Source organism: Nematolebias whitei, chromosome 12, assembly GCF_014905685.2.
Source record: "Nematolebias whitei isolate Nwh7 chromosome 12, NemWhi1, whole genome shotgun sequence".
In the NCBI taxonomy this organism is placed as follows: domain Eukaryota; kingdom Metazoa; phylum Chordata; class Actinopteri; order Cyprinodontiformes; family Rivulidae; genus Nematolebias; species Nematolebias whitei.
The window spans coordinates 34312577-34326356 of NC_056509.1; the positions used below are offsets into that span (position 1 = coordinate 34312577).

At 40.2% G+C, this 13780-nt stretch overlaps 2 protein-coding genes across 4 annotated transcripts in view; both read right to left on the reverse strand.

Annotated features, from left to right (window-relative positions):
* Positions 1-2577: 2577 nt before the first annotated feature.
* On the reverse strand, positions 2578-5857 carry ccdc167 (coiled-coil domain containing 167). Its single transcript, XM_037685474.1, has 4 exons — positions 5708-5857; positions 5142-5236; positions 3726-3778; positions 2578-3203 (listed from the first exon to the last, which is right to left on the reverse strand). The coding sequence occupies exons 1-4, from the start codon at positions 5765-5767 to the stop codon at positions 3085-3087; spliced, it is 327 nt and encodes a 108-aa protein (XP_037541402.1). The 5' UTR covers positions 5768-5857; the 3' UTR covers positions 2578-3084.
* A 4208-nt stretch (positions 5858-10065) lies between these two features.
* wasf1 (WASP family member 1) overlaps positions 10066-13780 on the reverse strand; it is a 72884-nt gene continuing 69169 nt past the window's right edge. For all 3 annotated transcript variants that reach the window (XM_037685865.1, XM_037685866.1, XM_037685864.1), the window contains 2 exons: positions 12331-12890; positions 10066-10495 (listed from right to left, as the gene is read on the reverse strand). In XM_037685865.1, the coding sequence (XP_037541793.1) occupies positions 10338-10495; positions 12331-12890 (718 nt within the window). In that variant the 3' untranslated portion in view covers positions 10066-10337. The remainder of the gene's footprint in view (positions 10496-12330; positions 12891-13780) is intronic.

The following is a 13780-nucleotide window of genomic DNA, read 5'->3' on the forward strand; positions in this document are numbered from 1 at the left end:
ATTTTTCCCCACTTTAAAAAAAAATAAAATAAATGCCCGTAATTGTCAGAATTATATTTTAAAAAATGGTTTAATACAGGAAGAAGCAGAGATTTTCATATGTACTATGAAAAAGATCAAAGCTGAATTGTCAAAAAAATAAATGAAATGAAGTAGCTTAGTGTGCTTTTGTATTAGAACAATTATAGTTATTCTATTCATTTGTTCTGTTACTTGAAGATGATTATGACTGAACTAATTGTTTGAAAAAAGGGGCAGATATAATATCTTCTTTCTGCTGCCTTTCATTTTAAATCTCTTGTATTTTTTTTAATATTGTTATGGAATTGTTTTGTATTTTTAAAAATGAATAAACTTAATACCAAAACTACAGTTGTACCAAACCCCTGGGGGAAACAAAGGCCCTGACCAGTGGACTAGAAGTGGCCTACGAGCCACCAGTTGATCACAGTTGTAGCCCAATGTTAAGCTCTGGACTTTTTTTTTTTTTTTTTTAAGTGATTAAAGAAGTTGAAATAAAAACTTTTGATTGTAAAGGTTGCAGACCTCTGCCCTACACTAGACGAATGGTGCAGACCAGGGCTCTGCAAATGGCAGATCTGCATCCAGATCAAGAACTCTTAGAAATTATAAATTTATACAAGAGTCATTCAATTCAGAAATACTTTTATTAATCCCAGAGGGAAATTAAATGTTGTTGTAACTCATCATCCTGGTTTCATCAGAGTTGTTCTAGATGCTGATGGCTGTGGGCAGGAAGGATCTCTTGTAGTGGTCGGTCTTACAGCGGATCTGAAGGAGCCTCTGACTGAAGACACTCTTGTTGTATGACAGTCTGATGAAGAGGATGCTGAGGATTGTCTATAGTGTTCTTCATTTTATGAAGACTCGTACAATCATCTCCAAAGGTTCTAGAGGAGAGTCCCCAGAACTGAGCCAGCCTTCTTTATGAGCTTGTTGATCTTAAGTCACTTGCTCTGGTGCTGCTGACTTATAGAAGATATGCAGCATCGCTGCAAATGTTGAAGGACTTCAGCTTCCTCATGAAGTACAGTCTGCTCTGTCCCTTTTGGCTTCACTGTTGCATTTCCAGTCCAGTCTGTTGTCCAGGTGAACTCCCAAGGTATTTATACTTCTCCACTACCTCCACTTCTTCTCCCATGATGGAAATAGTGTTGGACCTGTTCCTGTTTCTCCTGAAATCTACAATCATCTCCTTTGTTTTGTTCACATTCAAGATGTGATTGTTTCCACACCATGCCACAAAGCGGTCCACCAGTTCCCTGTCCTCAGCTTCTTGTCCATCTCTGATACACACGGCCACTGCAGAGTCATCAGAATATTTCTGCAGATGACAGGAGTCTATTTTGTACTGGAAATCTGAGGTGTACAGAGTGAAAAGGAATGGTGAGAGTACAGTACCCTGTGGTGCTCCTGAACTACTACTACTTATAGCCATTTTTGTGTTTGATATGGTTCAATAGCTCTAATCTCCATCTTGAATGTATTTTTATTTTACCACACTTTCATTAGTGCCTTCAGTTCAGTCAGAAGCTATGAAAACCGAAAGTCTAACATATGTACAAATCTGACATGTAGTCGTTCTTGTACTATTTTTGGATTAGATAATCCAACACTGGCCACATTCTAAGCTCCTTTTTGATTATTTTGTAGTTGATAACTACAGTCAATAAACTAAAGACTAGTACGTGTTTTTGTTTGTTTGTTTTTAGATCATCGGATATTCACATCAGGCTGCACTCAAGCTTGACTGTTTTTTTTTTTTTTTGTGTGTGTTTTTTTTTTAAACTTTGAACCAAAAGCATTTCAAACTGTTAGAAAAAAAAATTAAGAGTAAAACTGTCTCAAGATCTTTGCTCTCAGGTCAGAGCAGCAGCGATGACACCACCCAATAAAATGTATTTAATATTCCTAAAAATATCTAAATGAAGGTGGGATTGATATCTTAAAATGGACAACAGCTCCCACTTCAGACCATCAACTGTACATTAATACTCGTATCATGTGACCTGTTCTGCTTGTGGATGGCAGATGGTGACCTGACATGTATTTTCCGACAGGTTTAGTGTTTTTCTTTTGATCAGAGAAAGCTGATTTTGTTTACTTGCCAAGAGTAAATGCATGGCTTGTCCAGAATAGACTTGAGTTAAAGGCTTCTGACTTGTTGCCCTTTAAGAGAGTCGTAACAAGCAACACAGTAAAAATATGTGACATCTTACTCATTAAATTAACAGAATCCTAAGCTGACCTCATATTGAGTTAAACAAATCAGAACATGCTGGTTTTATAACCAACACTAATAACCTCTGAGCTGTCCAAATACATGGAATTATACAAGACGTAGTACTGGTGGTGGTATTTGTTGGCATTTTAAGTTTCTGTGAAAAGCCACAAATATGACTTCAGAAAGGACCCATCCAGCTGTGAAAGGTTTGAGCTTCTGTCAAAAATGACTGGACTGTGGAACAATTTTGCTTCAAAATATTTATTAAAAAGAAAAAAGTCTAATATAATTTCACATTTGCATTTAGAAAAACATCTGAATTTGCTTGGTGTGATTTTGTCGTTAGGAGAGCTAACAAAATATGGATGCACAAAAAGACTTGTGCACGGGGGGATCTCGCGTTCATTAAAACTAAATCATAATTTGAAAAAAAAATAATCTATTACATCGAATAAAGTCTTATTGTCATACCTGATCAAAGTAGTTTGCATACAAAAGGCAAATTATACATTCAGTTCATTAGATCATATATGAAACAATGATGATATATATTCTACTTGTGATGGTCAGTTTAAAGTCTGAATTAATTAGCAGCTTTTGAAAATTCTTCTCTAGTCAAGAGAAAATGCAAATAAGCAAACGATGAGTAATGATCAGAGTAATGGAACAGCAGCTGTCCAGTTTAATCCTGATATGACAATGCTGCCCTCTAGTGGCAGAACAGAGGGATGCTAGAAACAGGTCTGGCTTGTTTCAGTGTTAATAATTTTGTCTGTAAACCATCATCCTGTAATAAGGCTGTCAGGGCTGGCTCAGTCCCGATGGGGTCCTGGGTGGCGTCATGTGTCGACGTCATTGTAGAAAAAGGCGTAGTAGGCGAGCGCGCTGACGGCGAACACAGCGACTGACAGCAGCATGTTCTTCCGGTTCTCGCCTCTTAACAACTGCAGCTCTTTGTCTAAAAACAAAACAAAAATCAGAAATGTGCTAATGTTTAATATTTACTACTATCCGTGACTGATCTATTTCCTCATTAGACTTCCTGAATATATTCTACTTATCTAAAATAAATCATTAGTTTTATCTGCCTTTTTTTAAAACGCCAACTACAACTTACTTTTACTATGTTTGCTGATTTTTATTTATCTGGTTGTAGAAAGCCAGTTTGATATTTTGTTCTTTTAAAATGAATAAAAACCTACCAAAGAAACTTTAAAATTTCACAATGAAGTAAACGAGAAGTTTCATATGTTTGGAAGAATTGGATCTGTTTAAGTTTTCAGACTTATTTAAGCTGCAACTTTTTATTTAGGTAAGAACTCGAAATAAATATCAAATATAAGAATTATAAACGCTCTAATTCAGGTCACGGGTGGCGACCGTGAAAATCAAATATCCAAAAGCAGTAACGAGAAGTTAAATAACCCTCCGCCCAAAAAGGACAAGACTGAGAATATGAAAGTAAAGTACATAAACTCACCTAGCTTTTGCACTCTCTCATTTATGATTGCCATTTCCTCCTGCAGTTCTTGTCTGTGTAACAGAAACAACCGTGTTTGATTTTCTATTCCTGCATAAGGTCCAAAACAAGTCACTCAGAAGCTTTAATGTCAGAGTTTTTAAATAATAGATGGAAAAAAAAAACCAACTAAAATGAGACAGCCACCATATTAAGCAACAAAAAGGGACTAGAGTACATAAGTCCAAATTCATCACCGGACATTAATCTACTTAATGTTTTCAACACAAAAAGAGCTAAACCTTCCTGCCATTAAAAGGAAATTATTGCTAAAACACATGATAAAAAAATATAGTGAGCAAAAATGAGCTTAGGAAATTTCTAGTGAGAATATCAAACAAATATAAACATAACCCTTTTTCTCTCAAACATTGATCACAAATTTGTGTAGTGAGCACTCCTGTGTTGAGATGGTCCATCTACCTCACAGGTGCTGGTTAGACGGCATGATTATTGCACAGGTGTGCTTTAGGCTGCCCACAATAAAAGGCCACTCTAAATGTGCAGTTATCTCACAGCACAATGACACAGATGTTGCAAGTTTTCATGCTGCCCGCAGGAATGTCCTCCTGAGCCCATGAATTAAATGTTCATTTTTCTACCATAAGCCATCTCCAGAGGCGTTTCAGAGAATTTGGCACCGGCCTCTAAACCACAGAGCACGTGTAACCACACCAGCCCAGGACCTCCACCATCTTCACCTCCATGATCATCAGAGACCAGCCATCTGGACCGCTGCTGCAACCAGCTGTTTGCATAACCAAATAATTTCTGCACAAAATGTCAGAAACGTCTCAGGGGAGCTCGTCGTCCTCATCGGGTCTCCACCTGACGGCAGTTTGTCATCGTAACTGATCTGAGTGGGCAGATGCTGACGTCTGATGGCGCATGGAACGTTGAAGTACTCTTTTTCACTGAACGGGGCAGATGGCAGACTGCAAGTACGGCATTGTGTGAATTCTAATAAACTGACATCAGCGGTTTGTTGATAACGTTGTGAATCAAGTGGCCCATGGTGGCGGTGGGGTCATGGTATGGGCAACGAACAAAAGGGCTGGTGTGCGTGGTATTCGGCCGAGTCCGGTTGGATGTACTGCCAAATCTAAAAACTTGCAACGTCTGTGGCGTTGTGCTGTGATAAAACTGCACATTCTAAAGTGGCCTTTTATTGTGGGCAGCCTAAGGCACACCTGTACCATGCTGTCTAATCAGTTCCAGCGAGGCGGATCATCTCTGCAAAGAAGCGTTCACCAACACAGATTTACACATTTGTGAACAATATTCGAGAGAGAAGGGCGTGATCTCTTTAGAAGTCTCCTTCACGGGTAAGAAACCAAACGTTTTGTTTCATGAAAGCTTGAGTTGCATTTAACTCGCCTCTCCTGCTCTGACAGCCGCTCCTTCCTGCTCTTAAACTCCGCCCTCTCCAGGTTGTCATGGCAACGCGCCCGTCTCTCCTCCAACCGGTCAATCTGCAGCGGTGAATACGAGTCAAACACAAAAGAGTAGTTGACCCCAACTAAAATAATACAAAGATGGCGAGAGACCGATGGGCAGACGACACAGAGTGAACATTTTTCTTTAACTGAGCTCTGAGCGACTGGTTATATAAAAAATATTAAGTATAATGTGAGTTCATAAAAATTGTTTACAGTTGATCTTATATTTTAGCTAAGTTTTTTTTATTATTTTTTAGCTTTTTATTAATTCATCTTGCTTTTGTATAGTAATTTTGTTTGGAATATTTTGGGGACAAGGGGCAGATATAAGAATTCATTCTTCTTCTGCAGCCTTTCATTTTATTTCGGTGATTGTATATCTTTTTTCTTTTCTTTAAATTGTATTATATTTGTTGTTTGGATGAAATGAAATGAATAAATAAAACATACATACATACATACTGGTTCACAGAAACTCGAAAAGTTTTTGTTTTTTTTGTTTACCTCGGTGGCGACGCTGATCTTCTCTCGTTTCTTGTCTTTGACTTGGACCGTTTTCGCCATGATTTTAGCACCAAATCAAAAAACCGTGACACAGTTTGAGCGGCTACATGAAAGTTGTGACTATGCGGAAGTGATTTTTCTTCTTCGTTGGATTTTTGTTGGCGTTTGGAAAACTCATTTTAAGTGCAACACCGCCACCAACTGGACTGGAGTGGATCTGGAGACTGGGCAGGAAAAAACCTTTAGATTAAACTGAATAAGTTAATAGTCTTTAAAACGAAATACCTTTACTGTATACATTAGTTGATTTGTCTTCCAAGAGCCCAGTTAATGTAAAGTCCTGATGTTTTTTCCCCTTTCTTAATGTCTGAAATAATTTTTTTTGGATAGTATGGACAACAGTGAAAATGAGGATAAGGTTAACAAATTCACTTCCTCCGCAAATTGAAAAAGTTTGGAGTGTGTTAAAAGCTGATTATTTTCTACAACTCTCTGATTGAATCTATGCTCACTTTTGCTTTTATCACCTGGTTTGGCAGTCTATATCAACAGGAGACAAGAACAGGATGCAGCAAATTGTAAAAGTAGCAGACAAAATTATAGGAGTTGCACTACCTGATTTAAAAGACACTTTTTTTTTAAGAGAGTACTAGAAAAAAGCAGAACATATTCTCCAAATCACCCTCTCCATGGAAAATTTGAGCTCCTTCCATCTGGGGAAGAGGTTCAGGCAGCCCAAATGTAGAACCAATAGAAGGAAAACTCTTATCAGCCAGGCCATTACTCAGATTTTTAAAAGTAACAGAGCTTGATGTTGTCATTCATTCTGTTTTATTAATATTTGCACATGGATTTTATTGTTTGCCAATTTTGTGGCGATGTGCGTTAATTTTCTCGCCACCTTACTGCAAGGAAAATTTCCCTAAGGGGACAATAAAAGTGATGATGACAACGAGAGTCGTGCAGTGAATAATTCAACGCTTCAGTTACTGGAAACGTCTACTTTGCTTTTAACCAAAATTGTAACGGATCAAACAGGTGTCTTGGCTCAGGAATAAATGAAATTGGACATCAGACGAACACATCAGGATGGAGAAACAAACAAGTGTCACACAAAGAAACTGTGTGTGAGCTCTCAGAAGTGTTTTGTGGATCTCTCAGACGTTATGACTCCCCTCTGAAGTAAACAGCTTCCAGCTCAAAACACTTGAACACAGATGTCTCTCAAATAAGTTATTTTCTGAAAATCAGAAGAGAAGTATGTTAAACAGAGTATATAATATTTCACTTTTCATTTTAATGATTGCAAACAATAACATTAATCATGTTCACACCTGTTCTAATAAAATAAAACAAACTTAAAGTTTGTTTTTACGTTATTAAAAGCACAGAAGAAAAGAGTAAACATTAGTCAGACTAGCTGACTCCGAGTCCAAGTACGGTGAATGTGTGAAAACGGACATTATTCAAGTTTAGAGCAACTTTAAAGAAAACAGTTCATGGTGAGTCTGGTAAACAACCCAAAGGTCAGAGGTCATAGTCAGGGGAGCACATCTTTATGCTACACCCCTTAAGTACCCAGTACAGATACGGAGTGCTTACCCCGGTAAGTACCAGATACGTACCCTAATACAAACCTAGCTAATACCTACAAGGTACTCGGCTTGAACTTATCTTGTATGTACCTGGCAAGTACAAGTACATACCAGATCCTGGGTAGTGACATACTATTTAAGTACTTTTATAATCTTTTCTGTCCCTGAGGCTGATCTCTGAGAAGCCAGCAGAGTCACCCGTGGAGCCGTCAGTGACGGACGTGCACAAGAACAAGGTGTACGCCAGGATGTCGCCAACCTCACATGTGAGTGGGTGAAGTGACTGGTCACATGTGAACACTGGCTCTTTGTGATGTCCTGGGAGCTCTGGTTGAGCAGAGGCAGGAACAGTAAACTCACCCATCTACTGCCGGACGCCATAGATGAGTCACTTCTGCTCCTAATAAACCAAAAAGCAAGATCCTTCCATCAATTATCTTTACTCGCTTCTACCTTTTCAGGACAGACTCATTTTCATGCGTCAATGTCTTTGTCCCGGTGGGACATCATCTCACAGAATGATGTCATTCTGGTCTGCTGTGTTAGTGGTTGGTTCTTTTCATATTTTTCCTTTTGTTGCATTGCTGCAGGAAGTTACTCCTGATTTTTCTATAGACAGATGTTGCAGTGAGATTCATAAGATCTTAGTTCTTGTTCACAACAGATGCTGCCGTCCTGGAAATGTTGCTGTGAATGTGCCTCCTGACACCCAGGATTTGTTTTGGACGCGTCATACATGGAGAACCGAACTGTGCTGCTGGAGCTGTATATCCTGCCTCCAGCTCCCGCTGACACAGCTCAGCTGCTTCCTGGCCACAAACCCCGACCATCATTCTGTGTATTATCTTTGGAGCTTTCCACCGGGATTCTAACTCTGCTGATTGACAAACTGTTCAAGTTTGTTTGTCTGTAGCTCTGCCAGATGCCGTTTTCAGTCTCCCGGTGAGCCGCATTCCATTAGTACAGAGCGAGCGGAACTATGAGGACGGTGCTGGTTGAATCCTTCCGGTGTTTTTGCACTTGGATCATCACCAACATGACAAAACGGTTGAAGGGTTGAGTGTCAGGAAAGACCAGCAGCATTGGAGGCAGTGAGACTAGAGCTTGAAAGCAATGAGAATCAGTACTTCTCATTAACCTAATTAATTGTCCCCCCCCCCCCCCCCCCCATCTGTACCAAAAAACATAAACCATTGAATAATTTCAATGGAACTTTATTAGAATAATCTTTGCCTCCACATCTACGGCTGATTAACTTCTAGAATCAACCTGAGTCGATATGATTCGACTATGCTTTAGATTTGGTTTTTATCACCGATAGCTGAGAGGAAAACGTGGACAATATTGTTTGTGTGTGTGTGTGTCTGTGTTAGCAAAACATCTCATGAATCGCTGGATGAATTTCAATGAAACCTGCAAGAACTAATCATCTGCCACATCCAGCTGGTTTCAGTTCTCTTTACAGCAGTTGGGCTCAGACTTGGTATGGTAGTAGAGTGTCATTCACAAGACGTACTCCAAGAGCTACTAATTGTGAGGAATCTGTTTACAACTTGAGCATTAAGGACATAATTACATTTGGGGTCAGTGCAATCGACATTAGCCAGCACAAAAAATGGGTACAACGCTGTCACTTTTACAGATACTGAGCTCAAATCAGGTGTGGTAGTAGCTGAGAGTCCTTCACAACCATGTTTGACCAAAACGACTACAACTCTTGTCATTTCTCAACACAATATGATCTCAGTTTAAAGCTCTGGCATGAAAGGCATCACGTTATCGGAGAAAGTCAGACCTTTTAACACGAAGCTGAAACGGAACATTAGATTTTTATTAATTCAAGCAAACTGTTACAGTCAACAGTTACATAAGCTATACGGTGGACAATGATGATCGAATCGTTTTGATTTGGATTTTTAAAACCATGGCTTCTGCACCGTGCTGCCCTCGTTCACCTCCATCTCCTCCCCACCCGCTCCAAAAATAAATGAAAACAACAACAAAAAAAAAAACCCAGAGAAACAGCAAATCCATACAAGCGCAGGCAAGTAAGTAGTAACGGCACAATACATTCATCAACTCAACGATACGTTTTGTACGAACAATAAGGCAAGTAGAAGAAAAGGAACGGACTGGAAATGATGGCGGACATTTACTGTGAGCTGAACTAAAAGCAGAACAAGGTTGTTAATGGAACACAGTACAGGGAGATGTGATAAAGCTGCCATCAGTTAACGCTTACTGGTTTGTACCTGGTGTTGAGGATTCTGAGGCAGGAATTCTGATGTAGTTTGCATCGTAAAAGTCACTTTTTGTGCCAACAAGTGAAAGAAAATGACAAGAGGAGAATATATCTTTTAAAAATCAATGGCTTAGTGTTTCTTTTTTTAGGATTTTTTCCTCATTTGTCAACATGTGCAGGAAGTGGCTCCGTGGAATCTGTTCCGACAGAAAGACGCAGTCTCTCGTCCCACTTTTTTCCCTGGGATAAAAGTGGATGGATTTGCACATGTGGTGAAAATAAACAAAACCCATCTCTGTGGTAAAACAATCACTTGAAGTCAGTTCAGATTTTTTCTTAAAGCAAAAATAAAGGACAACAACGGTTTTGCTGAATTGCAAATGTTTCAAATGTAAGGGGGAAAAACGGAAACATAAAAGCAGCATTTGCTCAATGCCACGTTGAGCCACCAGGTGGCAGCACTACATCAGAGAAGTATAGATAGAAGCAACATGCCTTCAAATTTCCTTCTCTCTTTCTTATTTTTTTTTTTTTTTAATTGAACACAAAAGTAGTTATTTTCTTGTCTAACAGTAAACATGTGGGGGATTTCACAACAAGAAATCCAGTAGAAAAGAGGGAAAACTCTGCTTATGAAACACCAGACAGATGAATGAGAATGACGTGGAGACTCTCCACCGAACAGAGATATGACAAGACGCTTCTCTTCTTTGACGGTGAGCCGTGGAGGCCGGGGCACCTGAAAATGTTTTGTCCTCAACCACCAACGCTGATTTCTCTTGTTTTCCCTCCATCATTCCATCCAGTCTCCTTCGTCAAACTCCGACTCATCCTCGGAGTCGGAGTACTCCACAGCAATGCGCCGCGAGAGGATGGTGGCCACGTCGTTCCCGACCCGCTCGTGTTTAGCCTCCTGTTCTCGCTGCTCCTCCACTTTTCGCAGCTGGATGCCTGCAGCAAAAACAAACAATAACAATGAGACACTTTAGGTTCTGACTAAAAAATCAAGGCTATTAAAAAAAATAATAAAAAAAAATGTTTAAGCGTATTCAGGAAGTGATGTTTTTTTTTTTTTTTTTTTACTTGAATGTATACAAAAACACATTCAGATTACACATATACTAGATGAATGGCCTTTTTCTGGGAAAAATAATGCAATGAGAACAGCGTCCTGAAGGACTACTGAAGAAGCTGGAACTGAGGTGTTAAAGCTAAACAAAGCAGAACACGAAGTAAAAGATAAAAGTAGCAAAAAACTAGCTCAAAGCTAAAAGAAGGGAAACGACAACTTAAAGCTAAGGCAACCCACTAAATATCTAAAAATGCAAAATGATACCAACAAGCTAAAAGTAGTAAACACTAGCCAAAAGCTAAATGTAGCAAGAGGCTAAGTAAAAGCTAAATGCAGCAATAGGCTAGGTTTTAGCTAAAAGTCTGAAAATGGTAAGTACAAGTTAAGAATAATAGACTACCTAAAAACTAGAAGTAGTAAAACTAGTTAAAGCTTCAAAGGGTTAGCTAAACGATACAATTAGCAACAAGCAAGCTGAATGCTAAAAGTAGCATAAGATTTCATTGATGTGTTCATGCGTGCTCATCTGCTCACACAGACTGTTTGTGCTGATGTTCGACGTAATGTTTTAATGCTATGAGTGCTTAGTGTATATTTAGTTGATGTTTTTCTTAGTTCATATCTTAGATGTTATCATTGTTTTTCTTTTACATTTTATTGTTGGATGTAACTGGAACCCTGTGTACATAATTTCACTCCACCACATGTACCACATGAGGTGCGAATGACAACAAAGAATCTCTGACTCTGAAGATCAACATGGAGTATGCTGAAGCAGATTTCAAAGAGAAGGTGCACAGAATTGATAAATTTCAGGAACTGAAAGGCATTTCTACACCTCTGTGTCACTAATTAAGACCTAAGCTGTTGGATGAAGTCTGAAATCCACAGAGAGAACGTCTGCTCACATTCAGCAAAACCGTTTCGAGCACTTTTACAGCAAAGACAACAAATAAATAAATAATGGGGGAAAAAAAGACGACTTATAACACAGTAGAGGCAACTAGAAGGCAAAAAAATAAATATTTGTACAAAATCTGACTCGAGTATTTGATCCATAGGAACCTTCACTTGCTGAAGACAAACTAATGTCAGACGGAGCCACAAACAAACTTTAAAGAATATTTCACAGCAATTCAATCAGCCTAGATGGTTTAGAATAATGTTAAAAATGACTATCCTACATGTGTTTAGCTACAATTATATCTTTAAACAGAAAGCTTTTAGATATTTAGAAGATTAACCATAACTTAAACAACAATATTTTCCAGCTTACAAGTCACTTTGGTGTGTATGTCTCATTTATTATGCGTCACCACTGACCCATCACGTTCATTTAATGGTCAAAACTGCTGCATTTTGCCTGGGCTCCCTCCCTCCCTCCCTCCCAGCCGGAGCCGCGAGCTCTCCAGCGCTCCTCTGCCTGCACCAGCTGAGTGAAACGAGCGCGCACGAGAGGACTCGCTGTTACACTTCTTTGAAATTTAAGTAAAAAACTGCGTTATGAATATGGAAAAAAATATAAAGTTGCTTCAGAATATAAGTTGCAGGACTGACAAATTTATGCAAAAAAAAAACAAACAACCTGCGACTTATACGCCAGAAAATACAGTAACTTGATTTAATAAAACAGAAAAGTTACTTATGAATAAACTGACATATGAAATTCTGTATGTTTTGGAAACTGAAGGGAACACCTCCTAAAACTATCCACCTTTTCTGATGGCCTCCAGCAGGACGCTGCGTGCGTCGCTGATGGGCGGCAGGTTGGATGGATGGTGCCTCTTGGTCACCACGTCGTGAGTGGTGTGCGGTGGCGGGAAGGCCATGGCTCCGGCTGAGGGGAAAGCCGGCACAGGCGGAGGACCCGACGAACAGGGCGGCGAGCTCCGCGCTCCGGGGAGGGGCAGAGGAGGTGGCGGTGGGGGAGGAGGCAGGATGGTGCCGTCTGAATGGGTCCCAGAGCCCTTGTCCAGGACGTGGTGGAGACGGGCTGGAGACGAGGAGTGGAGGGGCGGCGCCACGGGCGGCGGGGCCGGGTGGAGAACGCCCGGGGCGATCTGAAGTGGAGCAGGGGGAGGCGGGATGGCTGGAGGCTGATGCTGGACTGGCAGGGGAGGGATAGGAGGGGGAGGGGTGCCCCGCAGGCCCGTGGAGGGTAAGGGGGGAGGAGGGGGTGGAAGTGGGGGTGGAGGAGGCGGAGGAGTGCTGGAGTTGAAGCCTGCTGTCCTCGCCGGAGACTGAGGTCTGCTGTCGGAAAAACCTGAACTGGAGCTGAGGAGGAAACAAGAAGAAGTGCTTTAATCAGACTGTTCTCTCCTCAAACACCTTTCAACACAATTCAGTCATAAAGTCTCCGGCTCTAAAAACTGAAAAACTCACTTAGTCCTGGACAAACTCCTGACACGAACACTAACTGGACTACAGCACTAAACCTGCTACAATCCACTGATCATGCTCCGTGTGGAAAACCAAACCTTTGACAATAAAGGAAGTAAGTAAGTAAACTTTATTTATATAGCACTTATCATAGATACAATCACAAAGTGCTGTGCAACAATAAAGAAATAAAGGCTTAAAATAAAACAAAAATATCAGCTCATTAATAAAAACAGTAAAACATTTAACAATAAAGTTTCTGAGGAAGCACATGTCACCATCCACGTTTGCTCCCTTCAACTAAAGCTAATCTCTCCACATGAATTCACGATAAATGAGCTACAGAGCCTGAAAAATGATTAAATGATCAGACGAGTTGTGTCAACAAGCAGCGCCGACAGTCCCGCAGCGTTTAGATCTCGTTGAGGCAGAATGTTGCTGGCCGTTCACTGAAGCTGCGAGGGTTTATACAGTAGCTGCTAACCAGGACGTTAGGACACGACGAGCGCCATGCTCGCAATAATAGTTCCTCCCGAAGAGAAAACTGCACTGCAGACGAAAATCACCACGAGACGCAGAGAAGGCGATACAAAATAAAGTGGCATATTTCCTCTAAACACACTTATTATCTGAATAATATTAACTCAAGTCCAAGTGATGATTTATACAAAGAAGGTAACCCAACAAAGTTCAGTCAGGTCATCTGGACGTTTTTTTGTTTTGTTGTTGTTGTTTTCTTACCACCAGCAAACTGGTTTGTCCACGATGTGAGTGTGCTGCTTGTG

Bases quoted from the DNA above. Each gene is read 5' to 3' on its own strand.
- ccdc167 (XM_037685474.1), bottom strand. From the start codon at position 5,767: ATGGCGAAAACGGTCCAAGTCAAAGACAAGAAACGAGAGAAGATCAGC. The intron at 5,237-5,707 runs GTAAACAAAAAA...TCACCGCTGCAG, and splicing joins AGATCAGCGTCGCCACCGAG to ATTGACCGGTTGGAGGAGAG. The intron at 3,779-5,141 runs GCGAGTTAAATG...TCTGTTACACAG, and splicing joins CGGCTGTCAGAGCAGGAGAG to ACAAGAACTGCAGGAGGAAA.